Source organism: Desmodus rotundus, chromosome 10 (assembly GCF_022682495.2).
Source record: "Desmodus rotundus isolate HL8 chromosome 10, HLdesRot8A.1, whole genome shotgun sequence".
Lineage (NCBI taxonomy): Eukaryota > Metazoa > Chordata > Mammalia > Chiroptera > Phyllostomidae > Desmodus > Desmodus rotundus.
This window is the reverse complement of record NC_071396.1, coordinates 44,401,545-44,423,549: the sequence shown is the minus strand read 5'-3', so window position 1 is coordinate 44,423,549 and position 22,005 is coordinate 44,401,545. Positions and strand designations below refer to the sequence as shown.

The following is a 22,005-nucleotide window of genomic DNA, read 5'->3' as shown; positions in this document are numbered from 1 at the left end:
AGAGTAGTTGTAAAGTCTGGCTTAAAACTGTAGGGCAGACTGGAGATTCTTGGGCAGGAGCTGATGTTGATCCAGTCCTCAGGAGGAATTTCTTCTTCCTCAAAGACATCTCAGCTTTGTTTTAAGGCTTTTCATCTGTTTGGATGAGGCCCACACACATAATCAAGGATAATCCCCTTTATGTAAAGTCGGTTGCAGCAACACCAAGATCAGCCTTTAATATAATTGGGTAATATAACCTAGCCAAGTTGACACATGCAACTACCATCACAGGCCACTCTGTGTCAATTGCGCATTCATACACATCTCCTTAAACTATATTTAATCTCCAAATAAAGACAGTAATGAAGTCATACTTCTACCTAACATAATACAACTGTCCCACCTACAACCAAAAATGTCCCAACTCCTTCCCCAGAAGAGGATTCAAAGTCCTTGGGAGATGTTTATTCTTCACCTTGGCATTCTGAAACTCAACTATTCTATATCTTAACTATGATATAAAGTTAACTATTATTAATACATCTTACATTGGATAATATGAGCATAAGAGAGGGAAAAAACAAAGGTATTTGCTTAATTAGGCATGTGGTCCTAACTGGTATTAATAACTACCTTTCTCTCTTTTTTTTTAATATATTTATTGATTATGCTATTACAGTTGTCCCATTCCCCCCCCACTCCACTCCATCCTGCCCACCCCCCTCCCTCCCACATTCCCCCCCTATAGTTCATGTCCATGGGTCATACTTATAAGTTCTTTGGCTTCTACATTTCCTACACTATTTTTACCCTCCCCCTGTCTATTTTCCACCTATCATCTATGCTACTTATTCTCTGTACCTTTCCCCCCCTCTCCCCCTCCCACTCCCTTAATGACACCCCTCATGTTCTAGTTGTTTGCCTAGTTTGCTCTCGTTTTTGTTTTATGTGTGGTCATTAATAACTGTGAGTTTGCTGTCATTTTTACTGTTCCTATTTTTGATCCTCTTTTTCTTAGGTAACTCCCTTTAACATTTCATATAATAAGGGCTTGGTGATGATGAACTTCTTTAACTTGACCTTATCTGAGAAGCACTTTATCTTCCCTTCCATTCTAAGTGATAGCTTTGCTGGATACAGTAATCTTGGATGTAGGTCCTTGCATTTAATCTTGGGTAATGTAATTATGATGTGCCTTGGCGTGTTCCTCCTTGGGTCCAGCTTCTTTGGGACTCCCTGAGCTTCCTGGATTTCCTGGAAGTCTATTTCCTTTGCCAGATTAGGGAAGTTCTCCTTCATTATTTGTTCAAATAAGTTTTCAATTTTTTGTTCTTCCTCTTCTCCTTTTGGCACCCCTATAATTCGGATGTTGGAACGTTTCAAGATGTCCTGGAGGTTCCTACGCCTCTCCTCATTTTTCCAAGTTCTTGTTTCTTCATTCTTTTTTGGTTGGATGTTTGTTTCTTCCTTCTGGTCCACACCATTGATCTGAGTTCCAGTTTCCTTCTCATCACTATTGGTTCCCTGTACATTTTCCTTTGTTTCTCTTGGCATAGCCTTCATTTTTTCATCTGTTTTTCGAACAGATTCAACCAAGTCTGTGAGCATATTGATAACCAGTGTTTTGAACTGTGCATCCGATAGGTTGGCTATATCTTCCTCGCTTAGTTGTATTTTTTCTGGAGCTTTGAAGTGTTCTGTCATTTGGGCCATTTTTTTTTTTTTTTTTTGTCTTGGCGCGTCTGTTACTTTAAGGGGCGGAGCCTTAGGTGTTCACCGGGGCGGGGTAATGTTGGTGGCTGCGCTGTGACACTGTACGTGGGGGAGGGGCCAAGAGGGAGCAATGGGGCCCGCCTCACTCTCCTCCGGATTTCAATCTTTCACTCCAATACCCACAATCAAACTGGGCCACTCTGGTGCTGGTTCCCGAGTAAGAGGGCCTGTGCACACTCTAGGCCCCTGTGGGTCTCTCCAACAACCTCTCCTGTGAGGCTGGGCGTCTCTCCTGCTGCCGCCCCAACCCCCATGGGCGTTTCCAATCAGAGGTTTGAGGCTTTATTTCCCCCGTGCTGGAGCCCTGGGTTGCGCAGTCTGCTTCACTCCCCGCCGTTCGTCCCGTTTATCTGTGGGCGAATGTGGTGCCGCGGGGTGCTACCCGCTGCTCTGCCTTCCCCGTTCTCCGCCACTCTGAGTCCGGCCCTCTGGGTTTATCTGTGCAAATGTGGGGCCGCAGGGTCTGCTAGTGCTCAGACTGCCTGCGCCATTTGTCCCACACTCCGCCAGTCTCAGTCCCGCCACGGCAATGTGAGTCCTCTCCACCCCAGTGCCCGTCTCCGCCCCTCCTACTGGTCTGGATGAATGTTTATTTTCTATTTCCTTGGTGTTGGTCCCCCTTGCTGTTCGATTCTCTGTCAGTTCTGGTTGTGCGAGGAGGCGCAGTGTGTCTACCTACGCCGCCATCTTGGTTCCACCTCATAACTACCTTTCTCTACTACCCATTCTATATTCCCTCTGCCCTCAACAAGTACCTCAGCTGGTCATGGTTCTTTAATTGGTGGGGTGACAGAAACTCTCATTTATGAAGGGTCTGGAACATTCTAGTCCTCCTTAGACTGGGCTATAGTTTTCCATTGACCTTAATCACAGGGCGTGGTAAAACTAAGGGATGCCCTAAGGGATCTCCTGTGATCCAGCATACTCTTCCACTGTGGAGCAGTAGTCCAGCTTTCTGTTGGTGGTCCGGATCAGTCACCCCAACCAGCAGTAACTCCTTTCTTTGCTGGTTGGCTCAGATGTACACGGAGACTTAGGTGGCCAGACAGCAGTCTTTACTTCCAGTTCAGTGGAATTACTGTTGTATCTCCTGGCAGAAGCATTCCTCCCTTTGGAACTAAGGCCTCTAGACCAATAGAGCATACGGTCACGGGAACAAGAAGCAAAAATTTAGCTAGTGGGCCACCAGGAGTAATACTGAGTGGTCCCACTTTCATTTCCACCCCCTCAATTTTTGGACCTTTGAATTCTAGTTACGGGATAAATAGCACTGTATATTAGATGCTGATTCAGAGCACATACAACCTCTGGGGAACCTTGCCCCAGCCCTGAAAGGCATTGCCCCCTAGCTGGTGCTGTAACTGAGTCTTCAAAAGGCCGCTCCACCATTCTGTTAAGCAAGCTGCTTCAGGATGGTGGGGAACATGGTAAGGCCAGTGCATTCCATGAGTATGGGCCTATTGCTGCACTTCTTTTGCTATGAGGCGGGTTCCTTGATCAGAGGCCATGCTGTGTGGGATGCCATGATGGTACATAAAGCATTCTATAAGTCCTTGAATGGTGGTTTTGGCAGAAGCATTACATGCAGGGAAGGCAAATTAATATCCAGAGTTAAGTATCTATTCCAGTAAGAATAATATGTTGCCCCTTCTGTGATGGAAGGGGTCCAATGTAATCAACCTGCCACCAGGTAGTTAGCTGCCGTGTTGGAGACGAGATATGGACTCTGCTGCTGACAGACTGGGCACTCAGCAGTGGCTATAGCCAGGCTGCCTTTGGTGAGCAGAAGTCCATGTTGCTGAGCACATGCATGACCTTCACCTCGCAATGACAGGAGTGGCTGGGGGAAAAGATTAACTGGTATCCACGGGACGAGTCATTAACTTGATCATTGAAATCCTCCTCTGCTGAATTCACCCTTTGTTGAGCATTCACATGAGACACAGATATCTCCATGGTGTTTTTTTTTGTTTTTTTTTTTTGGGGGGGGGGTTGCCTATTCAGAGAGGTCTATCCACACGCCTCTTTCCCACATTTCATTGTCATCAATTTTCTAGCCATGCCCTTTCCAAGTGTGGCCACAGTCCATGAATCAGCATCTAATTGTACATGTGGTCCTTTCTCCTAACAAAGTGAACAACAAGGTGCATTGCTCCAAGTTCTGTCCCACTGGGAGGATATCCCTTCACCAGTTTCCTTCAGGGTTGCTCCAAGAAGGAGCTATATGCACCATAGCCATCTGCTTTCAGGTGGTGCCTGCATGTCACGCAGAACCATCTGTAAGCCCAGCCTGAGTTTTCTTTTCCTCAGTCCGCTGATTTTAGAGAACTCCCCGTGATGCCGTAGGTACAGGCTGGACAAGAGAAGGTAATGTACCCGGAGTGGGGGCCGTGGGCATTTGGGCCACTTCCTCATATAACTTACTTATGCCTTCAGGGCCTGCTTGAGCCCAATCTCATATATACCATTTCCACTTGAAATTGGAGTGCTGCTCTTCACAGCCAGCTTTATGGCTTGGTGCATCAGACAACACACAATTCATGATGGGCAGCGCAGCTCTTGTTATAACTTGGTGGCTCATGGTTAAGTATTCAGTCTCCACTAAGGTCCAGTAACAGGCCAAACACTCTTTGTCAAAAAGAGAGCATACTTATCCACAAAGAATGGGAGGGCTTTACCCCAGAATCCTAAGGGCCTGTGCTATGATCCATCAACAGGCTCCAAACAGCACCTCTATCAGCCACTGACACTTCAAATACCATTGGATCAGCTGGGTCATATGGTACAAGTAGCAGAGCATCTTGTATAGTAGTTTGGACCTGTAGCAGAGCCTTCTCTTGTTCTGAGACCCTCTCAAAACAGCAGCTTTTTAAGTCACTTGGTAAATGGGCTGGAGAAGTACACTGAAATGAGGAATATGTTGGCTCCAAAATCTAAAAAGGACCCCTAGGCATTGTGCCTCTTTTTTGGTTATAGGAAGAGCCAGGTGCAACAACTTATCCTTTACATTAGGAGCATATCTCTCATTTCACTGGACTCCCAGAAATTGCACTGAGGTAGAAAGAGACCCAGCAATTCCATTTCCCTGGAACCTGGAGACCCAGCACTTCCAGTTCCAGGAATATATGTTCATCATATGTAATACATATGTTCATCAGAAGATTTATACTAGAATGTTCATAGCAGCAATGTTGGTAATAGCCCCAAACTGGAAGCTGTCCAAATGCCCATCAACAGTGTAATGGATAAGTGAACTGTGGTATGTTCATGCATTGAAGTGCCATGTAGCAGTGAGAGTCAGTGATATACAGTTACGTGCAACAATATTGATGAATCTTACATAAGGAGCCAGGCACAATAAAGTACATTTAAGTTACTTATATTTAGTACAAAACTAGGCAAAATTAAACTAAGATAGAAGTCACTATAGTGGATGTCCTTGTTGGGGACTGGGTAGTAACTGGAAAGGGTTATGAGAGGGAATTCTAGGATGCTGGTAGTATTTTGTTTTATTACCTGGATGCTGATTATAGTGCTATGTTATTTATGAAAAGCCATGAAGTTGTACAGTACACACATGTGTACATTTCTGTGTGTATGCTATCCTTCAATAAAGAGTTAAAAAATAAAAATAGAGACACTTCTCTTAATTTGATCTTTCTAGCCTTCTTATAGGTTTCTGACATCAGGTAATGTCACAATTTTGGGTTTAAGTATGCAACAAATGAAAACTAAAATGTGTCTGGGAAGTTCCTTTGAGTGTTCAGAAGGAAGTTTTTAGTTTAATTCTGAGACCCACTGATGCATGTTGAACCAATTGTGCCACCTTCTGGCTTCTTCTAGGCTCTCACCTCATTTACCAGACTCCTTGTTTAAGTAATTCATTCCCTTTCAACCTCTGGCCACTTGTCTCTTCTTTTCCTTTAGTAAAAATAGCAAAGCCCCAAGCTAACTAGTGATCATGTTATTTTAAACATGCAGCAGCCTATTTTTAGCCCTGGCATTTAACGTTTTAGCTAGTTTGGCAGTAATCTAATCAGCACTACAGGGCGAAGCTCACTTTTGAGGGACTAGGAGCCCTGTTCAGTATGCTGCGTGTTCATTAATGACGGCACTGTGCTGATTAAAGAACAAATTTGGTGAAAGTGAACCACTAGAGGAGTCCAAAAGAGACTGATGGAGGAGGTGTGTGGGAAAGCAGAGCTCCAAGAATGGTGACAGCCAAATAGAAGAGGCCTTAGGAAACATCTAGTCCAAGATTTCTCTGACCATCTGCATCAGAATCACTACAGACCTGGTAAACAACACTCTCTAGAGATAAGTAAGGCACAGGAGCCTGCAATTTGATGTGTTCTCACAGTGATTCCAACAAGCACTGACATTTGAGAACCATACAATGATCTAGTCTCTTTTGCTTATTTTACATAACAAAAATGACTTAACCAGATCAATCAGTGACTTGCCCAAGTTCACACAGCTGATTACTGGCAGAATAAGAACCACAACTTAGCTTTCTTGATTCTCAGAAGTTTAACCGGGTGGCTGTAAAATAGAGGTTGGGGGAGGTAGAGTAGATAGGGCTCTGAGTTTCCTAATTCATCCAGATGGCAGTTTTGCTTCTTTGCTTTATACATTGGGCTTCTGTATTCTGTTTAACAGAGTTGTTTGTTGTTGTTGTTGTTTGGTTTTGTTTTTGTTTCTGGGTTTGTTTGCTTTTTTGCCAAGAAGAGTTTAGGCAGTAATTGCTTAGTACTTCTTACAGTTACTGGCAGTGGATATCTAAAATATTGGTACTTTAGTTTGACCACCATGCATATAGTAGGCACCGAAGTATTACCTGTGGATAAAGCACAGCATTAGCCCTCCAGGGCTTACAGACTAGTGATGAGATACACCCCCCAGTCTTCTCTGTAAGGAGATAAACTAGAAGTGGAACGAGGCACTGCTGGGACCCAGAACTGTGCTTTGAAGTGTCAGAGGAGACTTCCAAGCTAACAATACCTTTTGGAAAATTAACAAAACCTGTTCTTATAGTAAGAACAGGCTATTCTTATAGTAAGATTTTAAGATTTCTATTTTATTTTTATTTTCAAAAGAGGTGATAAATGGCATGTTATACATTTCTATCTCAAACTGAAAATAGGATAACAGCCTTTATTTTATACATGTATATAAAATATAGTAGTGAAAAGTGTATATTTTTAGATAATAATAGCAGGTAGAAGTATCACACAGAAATAAGATGGAAAAAGATTTGAGTATCTGAGGGATGGTGGTAGCAGTCAGTTAAGACACCACCCCCCTAGCCCTCACTCCTACCCCCCCCCAAAAAAAAAAAAAACCTGTCTGGTATGACTTAGTGAATTGAACGCTGGCCTGTGAACTGAAAGGTTGCTGGTTTGATTCTCAGTCAGGGCACACGCCTGGGTTGTGGGCCTGGTCCCCAGTTGGGGAGGTGCTAGAGGCAACCATGGTCTTTCACACATTGATGTTTCTCTCCCTCTCTCCAATCTCTCTCTCTCTTAAAAAAAAAAAAAAAAGATTAGGACATTCCTAAATCCAAATCTAGCTCTGTCACATGAGCAAATTCCTTAAATCCTCTGAATTTTACCCTCTTGTCTGTAAAATTGTCATTAATAGTAGCCTTGCCTTATAGAATTGTTGCAAGGATTAGAAATAACTTATGTAAAGTGTCTGACATATAATAACCACACACTATGCAATAATTATTGTCTGCTATAGGTTAGGTTACTTTCTAAAGTTCTAGCTCACTATATTTCCCTTTGGAAACTTTGATTCCTTTGTTTTCATTAAATTGTGAAAAGCCTAAAATGTATTATGTGCTTATCGTATTTGATAATAAATGTGGTTATGCCATCACATATAAAGAATATACCAGGTACGTGTGTGTAGTCTTTGACACAGACCCAGTGATCTAGTACAAATACGGAGGTGAAGTATGCCAGGCAGTCCTTGAGGAAAAAGAAATCTAATTAGTTTGACATCATGGAGATCTTTTAAGACTGTTGATTTGGTGACATGTAGCTATAGAACAAAAAGAAAAAGTTCTGTAGTTTATTGTTTCATTCATTCAGCAAACATTTATTGAGTTGATGTCATGTGCTAGACACAGTTAGTTGCTAATGATACTGAAATAAATCCATAGTTGTCCTCTGAAGTTTGTAATCTCATAGGGGAAATCAGATATAAAACAAATCCAATGGAGGCATAGATGCTTTTATAGAGCTCTATGTAGGACCCTTCGGGGTACATGGAGAAGGTGGGAAAAGCTCTGCAGGATGACCTGAAGTCCCCAGGGACGTCCTGAGCACCAGCATCAATAAACACACAGAGGCCTAAGGCACCCTCGGGTAGTTAAGGAAATGAATGTAGTTATGTTCAGCTGGAATGGGGATTGGACTCTCTGAGACTGAGCTGTGAGTAGTAATCAGGGGTCAGGTTGTGGAGAGCCTCCTTAGCCATACTGATTTGATTTTATCCTGGTCAAATTGCTCTTTAATTAGATCATTCTGGCTATAAATGTGGAGGTGTCTTGGAAAGAAGTGAGCCTGGAAGCAGGAAGATCAGGTGGGAGTTCTACAAAAGTTATGATTAACAAAGTTGAGAAAATAAGCATCTGAACTAGTGTATCTCAAGAGTGTGGTACTCAGACCAGCTGGGAGTTTCTAAATAAGGCACATTCCCGGTCACTGCGTCAGCAATCTAGTTGGGAGTTCTGGGATTTGAGAACCGGCTTACACCAAAAATGTTTGTTGGTGTAATAACCAGGGCTTAGTGACTGATTAGGTACTGGTACAGGGTAGTGAGAGAGGACAGAGGATGACTCCCAGGTCTGTAGTGTTGTAGTTTCAGAAATAACACATTCTATGTGATGTCAGGGGAAAATACAGGACATAGCTTTGGATGTATATATTAAGGCTGAGGAGGGGTAGCTAAGACTGTGGTTGGGAGGGATAATTACCCACTTGGAAAGTTAATTAAAACTTGGAGTGGAGAGGATGACTGTTGCCAAATTCTTTAATAAATGAGCAGACAGTGTCTGAGGTCAGTAAAGAACAATAATGAGGAGTAGAGAGGGTAGAATGGCCAGTGCTTCCCAAATTTTAATGTACTTACGAGAATTGCTTGAGGATCTTGTTAAAAATGGAGGTTTTGATTCAGTGTGTCTAAAAGGAAGCCCAAGATTCTAATAAACTCCTGGGTGATGATGACGTTACTGGTCCATGGACCACACTTTGAATGGCAAAGGTATAGGTCTCTGGTGTTCAAACTTAGCTGCACATCAGACTTTCCTGGATATGTGAGTCCCTTGCCCAGAGATTCTGATGAAATTGCTATGGAGAATGGCCTGGATATCAGGCATTTAAAAGTTCAGTTAACTCTAAGGTACAACAAAGTTTGAGACCATTGATATAAATAGGCTGATTAGGTCAGGGGGTGAGGTGTATCATATGAAAGTGACAATAAGCATAAGTAAAGCTGGTTCCACTCTGGATCTCTGGGTACAAGATTGGGGGGATAGGGGAAGGCCCCAGAATCCTGTATTAGGAAGAATCTGGTCTCAGTTAAAACAAAGAGTAGGAGAATGCAGAGGAAGGGTGGATGGGTGGATGGGGAAATGTGTGGGACTTCAGCTTGGGTGGTGGATGAGGAGGACAAGGATGATTTACTCCAAGTCACAAGGCTGGGGTCAGAGGCCTTGTGATAGCCACTGACAAACGTCTTTGCTGGGCTTTTTCCCACTGGAATGTTATTGAGCAGGTCTTTTTGTGTCTCCAAAGAGAGTGTCCTCAGTGTGTCCAGGAAGGAGTGGGCCAGCTATTCCCCTGCCCTTTTTTTGAATGGACCCTGGATTTGCTTCCTAAGGCTTGATGGGTTGAAACTAGAGTGGTCTGGGCATCAAGAGCTCTCTCCTCAAGGTCTGGTTGTTAATAACTACTGAACACCTGCTTGTGATGTATATGAAGTAATTGATTGTTGTATTTTTTCCTCCAGATATTATAATAAAACCAAATGGCAGGATGTAGCAGCTGTGGCTGAATTTTCACCACATTGAAGACATGAATGTGAAGTCAAAGTCCATAAAACAGAATGTCTGCCTGAAATTATATCAAATTCAAAAACCAGACTTCTCTAATTATTGGTGATATATCCTAGTGTTAAAATTTTGAGATTCTTAGAAATTACATTTAATCAGATAAGAGAGAAACATTTTTCTGTATGCTTCTTAAATATATGTATTTGTATTGTAAAATAAGAAAAAATAGCTTATATTAGAGGACTGTACACTAAATAGCTGATTTCAACTATTTATAAAGAGCCAGCACCAGAGCTCTGTGTAACCTCCTTTGATTGTTTTCCCCAGAGTTTATCCTTTGTATCAGTTGAAATTAGTAAAGTTGTTGAAGCACTAAAAATGAAAATGCTTATATTACAAACTATTTTTAACAGAACTTAATTGAAACCACATGAGTGAGAGAACTAATTTCAGGTCTGACTGAAAGAAACTCTACACGCAAGGTTTGCTGAAGCAGGGAATGTATAAAATGCACAATAAATCATGCGGACAACAGTGTGGTGATGGCCAGAGGGAAGGGGGAGGGGGGGCTGGGAGGAGGGGCCCAAAGTGGGGGGAAATAAGGACATCTACAGTAGTGTCAACAATAACAAAAAGAAAAAATAAATCATACACTAAATATTTAGTGTGTCACCTTATCCCCAAACAACCTTCTTTAGCTAATACTATGTGTAGGATTTTTTTTTGGTACTATAATTTCTCACATCTCAACAATGCCCTTCTTACAAAGCGGTGATTCTCTTGTCAGTTAGCATAGTACAGTTGTGTAACTGTTGGTGAGATTTTAGCTTTGACCGTTTTACTAATGTTATTATATCAATACATAAAAGTAAATAAAAGTCCAATTTTTGAAGCTCTTTCCATAGGAAAGAAAATTTTAACAGTGTTAATTAATTTGAGGTTATGTAATCTATATAGTATTTATTTTTAAATGAGTCCCATAAGGATATTCTTGCAAATGATTTGACAAGGCCTTAAGTCACTAAGAAAACTATTTGTGATTTTTGTTTCACATTTCATCTGCAGGTGAAATACGGGAAAATTTTTAGGAAATGCAGAAAAGGTCATTAATGATGGTGGTTGGAACCAAATTTAGACCTGAATTCTAAATCAGTACTGAACTAAGTCATTAACTCTGGTGGTAGTTTTAAAAGCAAAAATGTGATAAGCAGAAGGGGAAGAGGAAATTAAATAGAAGGCCTGTTCCTGGCCTTCAAGGACTTTGTAATCCAAGGGTAGGAGAAGAGAACTATAACAGATTACTTGATAGTTTAATCAGGTGGTAGGCTCTTATGAGAAAGAATGTTACCCGATTCTTAGACTGAGCATAGTGGGGCTGGAGGAAATAAACACTTGATAGTTTCATGTTGCCGGTAAGGAAAATATAGCTCAGAGACAAATACTTGGCCAGGATCATGTGATTTAGAAAGTGACAGAGCCAGAATTTCAAGGCAGGACTATTTGAGTCCAATGTTTTTTTGTTTGTTTGTTTCTGTATCATCAGCTGGAATGCAGGGAAAGGTGGGAAGAGGAAAGGAGCTGCAATTGGTGTTCAAGGCTTAGGGGTGGAGGATGTAACTTTAATTATGATTAAGAGGAAGGAAAGTAAAATAAGCCTGCTTGCTGACTGGCAGACGTGAGAGGTCCAAAGAGCGTTCCTGTTGACAAATCCTAGGAGAAGGTGTACTCTTACCTCATACCTGTGGGTAGGTCTCAGAGGTCTTTCAGTGAGCCTCCCTGGAAGAGTATCAAAAAAAGATGTTCATCTGTTTCTGGAGATAGTTTTCATCACATTTTCAAAATGGTCTGTGATCTTAAAAAGGTCAATGATTGGACTGGACCCTTCAGCATATAACTAATTAAATTTAATTTTTAAGTTTAAAATTTTATTTTCAAATTATATTTCATAAAAAAAATTGGGTCACAAGTACCTAGAAAATTCAGGTAAAAATTCATGAAAGGCCAGGCATGATATAATTTCCATTAAATTTTTAAAAATATTTTTATTTTTAATTATAGTTCACATACAATATTATATTAGTTTCAACGTACAACATAGTGGTTAGACATTTCTATAACTTAAAAGGTGATCATCCCCATAAAGCTAGAATCCATATGACACCATACATTGTTATATTATTGACTGTATTTCCTAGGCTGTGCTTTACATCCCCATGACTATTTTATAACTACCAATTTGTACTTTTTAATCCCTTCCTCTTTTTCACCCATCCTCCCAACCCCTTCCCATCTAGCAACGATCAGAATGGTCTTTGTATCTATGAGTTTGTTTCTGGTTTTTTGTTCATTTATTTTGTTAAGAAAAGCTAAAGGAGTTCATTACCACCAAATCAGTATTACAAGAAATGTTAAAGAGACTCCTTAAGAAGAAGAAGAAAAGATTAAAAATGCGAATAATAAAATTGCAATAACTACATATCTATCAACAATTACTTTAAATGTAAATGGATTAAATGCTTCAATCAAAAGACATACTGTGGTTGAATGGATAAGAAAACAAGATGCTTCCATATGCTGCCTACAGGAAACTCACTTCAGACTGAAAATCCCACACAGACTAAAAGTAAAGAAATGGAAAAAGATATTTCATGAAAATGGAAAGGGAGAAAAAAGAGCCGAGGTAGCAATAGTTATACCAGACAAAACAGACTTTATTTTTTAAAGTATATTTTATTGATTATGCTTTTACAGTTGACCCATTTTTTCTCCCCTTTATTCCCCTCTGCCCTGCGCTCCCCCTCACACCAGCATGCCCTGCGCCCCCCTTATTAGTTCATGTCCATGGGTTGTGCATATAAATTCTTTGGTTTCTCCATTTCCTATACTATTTTTCCTATTTTATGTCCTCAGCCCTTTCTCTTCCTCTCCCTACCCCCAACATGTAAAATCTGGCTGGCTTCAGCTGTGGCTCTCCAATGACATTGGTTGCCTCAGGGCTACCAGCAGCCTCCTTGAGGCTAATCTGAGGGGTATTTTTCATTTCTCATCTCACCCAACCTCTCCCATCTAATGATGTTGCAGACTAGCATTCTCTTCTTGAAACCCTTCCATAAGGAATGACCTGTCTGAAACATTACTCTCCAGGCTTTCGTCTCACCTCTAGCTCTTTCTCTTCCATTGCTTTTGAAGGCTTGGTTTTCCATCTTTAAATTTTTGTATTTTCTGGGGCTCTCTTTTTATGTTACACAGTCTCCCTGGGTGATTTTATCTACCACTGGCTTCAGTTACCATCTCTGTACAATTGACCCCAATCTTTGTCTCCAACTGTCATGGATATTGATAGTGGATATGTGTGGTGACTGTCCCTTCATCTGTCCCTCAAAAGGTTAGTTGTGTTTCCGTGTATTCCTACAGAATCCTATACTTGCCCACATCATAGCATTTATCATAATTGCTTGCCAAATTCTGCCTTTTCTTCCTAGACTACAAGCTCCTCGAATGCAAGAACTATATCTTGTTCATCATTGTATTTCTGTTTCCCTCTACCTCTATCCTAATTGTATTTTGAATTTTTAAGCCATATGGTTTAGGTGAGATTGATCCCACTCATAGTTTCAAGGGTGGGCCTTTAATGGCTTAAGTCAATTAACATAGCCCTCCCAACTCTTGTACAGTGATTGATTCAGGAGTGGGTCCAAGACCTAAAATGATACTATTGGATTAAGTCTCAGAGGTTTTGTCTTGGCCACGAGACTAAGTTGGTTGGAGTGTTGTCCTGTACACCAAAAGGCTGTGGGTTCGATTCTGGTCAGGGCACAGACCTAGGTTGCAAGTTTGATCCCTGATTGGGGTGTGTATGAAAGGCAACCGATCGATGTTTCTCTCTCTCTCTCTTAAATCAATAAACATATCCTTGGGTAAGGATTAAAAAAATCTCAGCTTTTTCTGGGAATTTTGAGACACAGACTTGGAGTTTTACCTGAAAGGATTGTTTTCTTAGTTCCCTTTCTGATAGTTCATTATCGTTGTACAGAAATGAAACTGGTTTCTGGATGTTTATTTTGTGTCCTGCTACTTTACTGAATTCATTTATCAGTTCTAGTATTTGGGTGGAATTTTTAGGGTTCTTTATATACAATATCATGTCATCTGAAAGTAATGACAGTTTTACTTTTTCCAATTTGAATGCCTTTTATTTCTTCCTCTTGTTTGATTGCTGTGGCTAGGACTTCCAGTACTGTGTTGAATAAAAGTGATGAAAGTGGACATCCCTGTCTTATTCCCAACCTTAAGGGAAATACTTAGTTTTTGCCCATCGGAGAAACTAGATTCTTGATAACATTGTTGCAGTCCCTGGATGCAGCTATACCTGAACTGTTCATCTACTTTAGGCCTAGTTATGAGAGCTAGTCAACTAACTAACTTCCTTCCTTCCTTCCTTCCTTCCTTCCTTCCTTCCTTTTTGGGGTTTTCTATCATGCACAACATAGACTATCCTGACTGATGGACTTCAACCAAGACCTTTCTAGAGATTCTAGATCTGTGTAGCCAAATGCTTACTTGTCATCACTATATGGGTTCTCATGGTGTCTTGTTCAACATATCCAAGACTGAATTCATCTTCCTCCTTGAAGCCATTCTTTCTCCTCTTTGTCTGGCTTCATCCATCCCAAGTTACCTAAGCTAGAAATTTGGCCATCATCCATGACTCCTCCTTTCCCTTACCTTCTTACAGGCAGTCCATTATGAAGTTCTGTTGATTTTAAATCCTAAATAACCCTCAATATTTTCCACTCTCCTCATTCCTACAGCTATTCTCTGAGTTCATGCCAGTACTTTCTTGACTTACTTAGTGTAACAGCCTCCTCACTAGTTTCTCAGCCTTTATTCTTTACCCTATAGTCAATTTTTCACAATGCATCCAGAGAGAGCTTTCTAAAATGCTCATCTGATCATGCTGTTTGCTGCTTAAAGTCCCTAAATAGCTCTCCAATGTCTTCTGAATACAGTCTAATCTTCTAAATGTATTTCACATACTTCTCTTAATACAGTTCAGTTTTACCACTAGATTATATAGATTGCTGAATTTTTATATTCTCTCTTCCCTCCAAACCTTGCATGTGCTGTTCTCTCTGCCTGAAACATACTTTGTTTGCCCACAGCCTCTTTTCTTTGGCATCTCCTATTGTTATTTTTAATCCCTACTTATGCCTTTTTTTCAGAAAACTCTCCTTAATTCTGCCAAAAGGCTAGTTTTCTTTTGTGTTCCCATGGCATCCTATGCTTGCCCACATGATAGCATTCATCACAATATATTACATTTGGCTGTCAAATTCTGTTTTTCTCCCTAGACTATAAGCTTCTCGAGTGCAGGTACTGCATTTTGTCTTCATTGTATTTCCAGGTTCTAGCAAAGCTTCCAGACATATTAAACATATGAAGTGTTTGAATAATATTTGTTGAAAGAATGTCATGGAAGTGTGTCATTATTAAAGGAACTTCTTTTGTATATTTTTTAAAAAATATATTTCATTGATTATGTTATTACAGTTCCAAGTTTTCCCACTTTGCCCCCCTACACCTGGCACCCCCCATTCCCTCTGGCCATCCTCCCCCACTTAGTTCATGTCCATGGGTCATGCATATAAGTTCTTTGGCTACTCCATTTCCTGTGCTCTTAACATATCCATGTCTATTCTGCACCTACCAATTTATACTTCTTAACTCCTGCACCTTTTCCCCCATTCCCTCTTGCCCCTCCCAGCTGATAACCCTCCTAATGATCTACATATCTATGCTTCTGTTTCTGTTCTGCTTGTTTCCTTAGTTTGTTTTTTAGATTCAGTTGTTGATAGTTGTGAATTTCTTGCCATTTTAATGTTCATACTTTGATCTTTTATTAAAACAAGTCCCTTTAACATTTCATATAATAATAATTTGGCGATGATGAACTCCTTTACCTTGTCTGTGAAGCACTTTATCTACCCTTTGATTCTAGATGATAGCTTTGCTGGATAGAGTAATCTAGGTTGTAAGTACTTGCTTTTCATCACTTTGAATACTTTTTGCCAGTCCCTTCTAGCCTGCAAAGTTTGTTTTGAGAAATCAGCGGACAGTCTTATGGGAATTTCTCTGTAGGTAAACTATCAGCTTTTCTCTTGCTGTTTTTAAGATTCTCTCTTTATCTTTAATATTTGGCATTTTAATTATAATGTGTCTTGTGCTCCTCTTTGTGCCCATCTTGTTTGGGATTCTCTGTGCTTCCTGGACTTGTATGTCTATTTCCTTCACTAAATGAAGTAAGTTTTCTTTCATTATTTTTTCAAATAAGTTTTCCATTTCTTGCTCTTTCTCTTCTGCTTCAGACGCCTCTATGATTTGAATGTTGGTACATTTGAAGTTGTCCCGGAGATTCCTTAGCCTGTCCTTGTTTTGTTGGATTTTTTTTCTTCTTGATGTTCTGATTGAATGTTTTTTTCTTCCTTATGTTCCAAATCTTCTTCCACTCCACTGTTGATTCCCTGTAAATTTATCTTTATTTCACTTAGTGTAACCTTCATTTCTGCCTGGGTCTTTTTTATGCTGTTGAAGTACCCAGTGAGTTCCTTGAGTATCCTAATAGTGTTTTGAACTCTGCATCTGATACATTGCTTATCTCTATTTTGTTTAGTTCTTTTTCTGGAGTTTTGTTCTGTTCTTTCATTGGAGCCATGTTTCTTTGTCTCCTCATTTTGGCAGCCTTCCTGTGTTTGTTTCTATGTAATAGGTATAGCTGCTTTGACTCATGGCCTATTGTAGAAAAGCACGATGGTAAGTTGGATGGGGCAGAGCCTTAGGTAATCAGTGGGACAGGGCAATCTGTGTGAACTAGGTTGACGGAGTCTCCAATATGGTGTTGCTGCTCTGTGGCTTGTTTGTGGAAGGGCTCCGAAAGAGGGCAATGGCTGCTGGTGGACTCTGGAGTTTTGTCCAGGAGGATGCTGTCCCCCAGCACTTGCCCTGATGCCAGACACTTCAGTTTCTCCCTGTGTGCCACCGGTGCCCTTCCAGCTGCTACGCTGGTGCTGGAGCCTAGAGGGAGTGATTCTGCATAAATCCTAAATCTGTTGTGGGCCCTTTAAGAGGAGACTCCTGAGAATCCCACAGTTTCTTCTGCTGCACCAACGCCCACTGATTTTATAGCCAGAAGTTATGGGGACTTATCTTTCTGGTACTGGAACCCTGGGCTGGGTTGTCTGGGGTGGGGCTGGGATACCTCAGGAGTCAGGTTTTTATCCCAATTTTTACCCACCACACATGGGTGTGGCACCGCCCAATCTGAGTCTTGGCATCTTGGTGCATCTCTACCTCTCTGCCCCTCCTACTCATCTGGATGAATGTGACTTCTTTAATTCCTTGGTTGTCAGACTTCCATTCAACTCAATTTTCTGAGATTTCTTGGTGATAGTTGTAGTTTAGTTGTGATTTTTGCCATGGTTGTGTAAGAAGGTGAGCCTCCATCTTGACTGGAAGTGTTGTATATGTCTAATAGAATTTCAGGAGAGGAATTGAGGCCTATTTATTTCATATTGAAGGTAAAAGTTTGATTCCTTAAAAACACTGATCACAACCTGTAATAACTTGTTTGCTTGTTTACTTATTAGTTTCTTAAGGGTGAAGTTTGTACCTGTCAATTTTCTTCTTAAAACCTGTGCTTTTCTTGATTTTTTTTTTTTTAATCAGGAAATGACTTCCATTTAGTTGTTTAAGGCAAAAACCTAGGAGTCAGTCCTTGATTTCCTTTCCTTCATTCTTATTAGAAGTCCCATTAGCTATATTTCTAAAATAATTCCCATTAGCCACCATTAGCTCTTGCCTAAAATACACAGTAGCCTCCTAGATGGTTCAGTAGCTTTCATTACGCTTTTACCTAATCTCCTTCCCATGATTTACAAGATCCTACATAATCTGGGCCCTTACAGTTTTCTAACCACGTCTCAACTCTGGCCTCCTTTTTCTCCTTTAAACAGGTCAAACCCTTTCCTGCCTTGGAGACTTTCTACTTTTTCTTCTCTCTGCCAGAATGTTCTTGACTACCTTCTTCCCATGCTCGTTCCTTTTCATTCCTTCTTTATACCTCTATTCAGATTTTATATTTTTAATGAGGCCTTTCCTGACCACCGTATCTAAATTTGGCACCCTGCAGTTGCTTGCTACCAACTATTTTTTCCTAGTTTTAAGTATAACTTCCAAACATCTTGTTTATTTTGCTTCTTCCCACTAAGAACTAAGTTCTTGAGAGTACTTCTTGAGAGAGGGACTCTTGTTCAGCATGGTATCCTCAGCAGCTAGAACAGAGTCTGACTTCTTGGAGTGACTCAAGACGTATTTGCTGAGTAAATGAATGTTTTCTGGTGCTTCAAACCACTGCCATTATCTTACTAGATAGCAGTAAATTATTTGTTGGTTTAAGAGTTTAAAAAAAATTTTATTTTTATCCTCACCCAAGGATATGTTCACTAACCTTAGAGAGGGAGGAAGGGAGAGAGGGAGGAACATCGATATGAGAGAGAAATATCAATTGGTTGCCTTCCATATGTGCCTCCACCAGGGATTGAACCTGCAACCTAGGTATGTGCTTTGACCTAGAATCGAATCTGTATCCTTTCAGTTTATGGGATGATGCTCCAACCAATTGAACCACCTGGCCAGGTCGAGAATTTTAAAAAGTGAGGTACCCTGAGGTTATCTAAGTGTTATTAGGCATTTTTACTTTATCATCTTGATTCTGAATGTCTTATTTTGAGATGTTCTCAATGAAAATTTAATTAGTTTCAGGAAAATTTAGCACAATTAATGTCATGTTTATTTGCATGGTGGTTAAGGGAGTGAAATTCCAGTTTTATTGCCACCTTTTCCTATATCTGGTAACCAGAAGAGACTGCCCAGTCTTTTATGTTATTGGAAGCAGGTGGACGGAGGCCCATAGGCCCTTGGGGTTTGGGGGGAGGCTGAATCTTCTACTCCCGTGTAAAAGTGTAGGCTTTATGTCTAATTTTCCTAACCCAACACTTCCATATCCAAATAGTATTAATGAATAGATAATTATTTTCTTTCTCTCTGTTTTAAAGATTTTATTTATTTCTAGAGAGAGGAAGAGGGAGAGAGAGGCAGAGAAACATCAATGTGTGGTTGCCTCTCACACACCCCCACCTGGGGACCTGGCCCTCAACCCAGGCATGTGCCCTGAGTGGGAATTGAAGCGGCAACCCTTTGGTTGGGAGGCCGGCACTCAGTCCACTGAGCCACACCAGCCAGGGCTATTTTCTTTCTCACATTTCCTCCTAGTTGATTCCCTAAATTAAAGAGGCAACTTTAAGACACCTCAGCCTCTTTGGATGAAGAGGTAGTGTTAAGTAAAAAGAAAAAATGTACACCATTATTGAACTTTAAAATATTTCCAATTTAATCTGCATAATTAAGTATAGTTTTATGTCTTTTTAATGACAAACATATATGATATCAGTGCTCTCCATTCTGCAATTTGAGTATTATGTTTCAATATAAAGGGAATGTCATGAATGACAGCAAGTAAACTTAGTTTTTTGTGTACCTTTCAAGTGTAAGACTAAGACTACAGAAATGAAGTCATTACATGATTTGAGACTACTAAAGGTATCTCTTATGCATGCAGTAATGTTCTTTCGCTGACTAGTAGTATCTATAATTATCCATGGAGTAACTGTTTTCCACAATGAAAGCACACAACGTTATTGTATTTAGAAACTTCCTTCTGAAGGGACCTGGAACTACAGTACTATCTTCTCTGTGCCAGACATAGGAGCAATGTCTTTGGCCCTATACAGATGGGCTTCAGACCGTTTTCACATTTACACTCATTTAGTGTCACTTGCTAGTGTAAAAAAAACCCCGAGACTTCCCCGAATGATTGATTAATGGACTTAGAGGATGTGTATTTTGTCACTTCTTTTTAAAAAAATATTGTTTTTTTAGAGTGAGAGGAAGGGGGGTAGAAAGAGAGAGAGAGAGAAACATGATTTTGTGAGAGAAATATTGGCTTCTGCTTGCAAGCCCCCAACTGGGGACCTGGCCCACAACCTAGGCATGTTCCCTGACTGGGAATTGAACCGGCAATCTCTCTGTTTGCAGTACAACATGAACCCACTGAACAATACCAGTCAGGGCCGTTTGGGCCATTTTCTCACTTCTTAAAAATTGCATTGACTTTTATTTTTGTTTACAAAAATTTCATTTCCTGTTCACATTTGGTGAGAAAAATATACCTGGTTCAATTTTCTTTATTATAAATCTGTTAGTGTTTGGCACCAGAGTCCAGAGGATTATCTTAAATGTATAAATGATAGACTCTTGCTGTTTTGCTCCTGTTTTGTCCAGTCACTTCTGGAACTTGGTCCATCTACAGAGGAACTTTGAATGAATCTTAACCTGAGCATCTGAAAAGTGACCTCCTCAGAGAGACCTTCCCCACTCCATTGCATTGCTTAGCTCTTATTCAGAACACTAGTCTAAAATTACCTTGTTTACGTAGTTACTGTCTGCTCATATAGAAAGTTAGCTCTATCACTGTCTTTTTTGTTTGCTTGGATCCCCAGTGCTTAGACCAAGGGCACTTAAACATTTATGGAATGAACAAATTAATTTGTTAATCATATATCAATAGTGCTTTAAAAATATTATACTATTGATCCCCGGCTTGTGTGGCTCAGTGGATTGAGTGCTGGCCTATGAAACTAAGGGTCGCAGGTTTGATTCCCAGTCAGGGCACATGCCTGGGTTGCGGGCCAGGTCCCCAGTAGGCGGCATGCGAGAGGCAACCACACACTGATGTTCTTCTCCCTCTCTTTCTTCCACCCTTCCCCTCTCTAAAAATAAATAAGATCTTAAAAAATATATTGTACTACTGAAACTCAACATGTTGATCACTGATATTCTCAGATATATAGGGTGGGACAAAAGTTGGTTTACAGTTTTAAGTACATGAAACAGTGTATTCTGGTATTATTATTTATTGTTTATTATTTATTATTGCATTATGTTCCATATGAACAACTGTAAACCTACTTTTCCCCCACCCTGTACATTCTGCCCATTACTTTTTTTTTTCTTTCTATATTCTCTATATTAGACCACTTACTTTCTAGCTTAGGCTCTAGCTGCAAATCAGTAGGATTTGGTAGCCACTTAAAAGACAATTTGATTGTATGCCTAGTTAAATGAAATTCTCAACAAGGTGTTTTAATCTAAACTTCCAACCACATACCAGTCATTCATTTCCTGACATATTTGTCAGAGAATTGCATCCCATAGTACAAAATTCTCCTCCTGGAGTGGGAGTGCTGAACATTTTTAAGACCAGTTTGATCCAAACCCTGCTGAATTTCGGCTCCCAAAGTTTAATAAGACCGTGAAGTCATTTTTGAGCAATGTTTTTTTTTTTTTTGGAAAGAAGCTTACATCCTATCAAACCCGTTTGTGTACAATCTCTCAATGCCCCCCCCCCCCCCATACCTAGACATGAAGATTGAGCCTAAATCCTCGGACTCCTAGCTAGCTCTTCCATGGGACTACGTAATCCCCGATGCCCCAGGGTTCGAGGCTAGTCGCCAAATCTGAGGCTGACTGCCTGCAGTCCCTAGCCGAGGCCGTTTCTGCTGGGAGTCATGGCGGGGAGGGTGTCCTGGCAGGGTCCTCCATCAAACCCCTAGAGCCAGCCCCACGCTGTCAAGCTCTGAGTCCACACTTCTGCGACCGGGCGCGGGCTGGCCTGTGGCCGCGGCCCCACGGGTAACTCGGGCGCTTTCTCTGCCCTGCGGTCCGGGAGCTCCGCCAGGCACCGGATGGAGGTGCAAAGCCGCGGGGGCTGAGACGGGGGCAGAGGGGACGTCTAGGGAAGGTTGGCTGCCCAGGCTGCTCTAAGCATCTCTCTTTGTCGAGACTGCAGGGAGCCGAAAGCTTTTGCACTCCCAAAGTCCTTGCTGTCGTCCCCACGCCACCTCGCCGTAGCCTCAGATAGCAACTGACAGCGTCACGGAAGATCCGGACTCTAGCCCGCTCCAGCTCGGCGTCCAGGTCAACTCTCACTCCTCAACCCTCCCCTTCCCTTCATTCTCCACCTCCTCCCCACTTGCCCTTCCCCTCTCCACCTCTCGCTTCCGCGCACGCCCCGCCCC

The 22,005-nt window shown here is 41.1% G+C and overlaps 1 protein-coding gene across 1 annotated transcript in view; it reads left to right on the top strand.

The window, feature by feature from the left end:
* The window catches only part of MEIKIN (meiotic kinetochore factor), a 71,426-nt gene extending 61,235 nt beyond the window's left edge, over positions 1–10,191 (top strand). Inside the window, exon 13 of the mRNA XM_053913157.1 lies at positions 9,772–10,191. Within this exon, the coding sequence (XP_053769132.1) occupies positions 9,772–9,803 (32 nt within the window). The 3' untranslated portion in view covers positions 9,804–10,191. The remainder of the gene's footprint in view (positions 1–9,771) is intronic.
* The last annotated feature ends 11,814 nt before the right edge of the window (positions 10,192–22,005 follow it).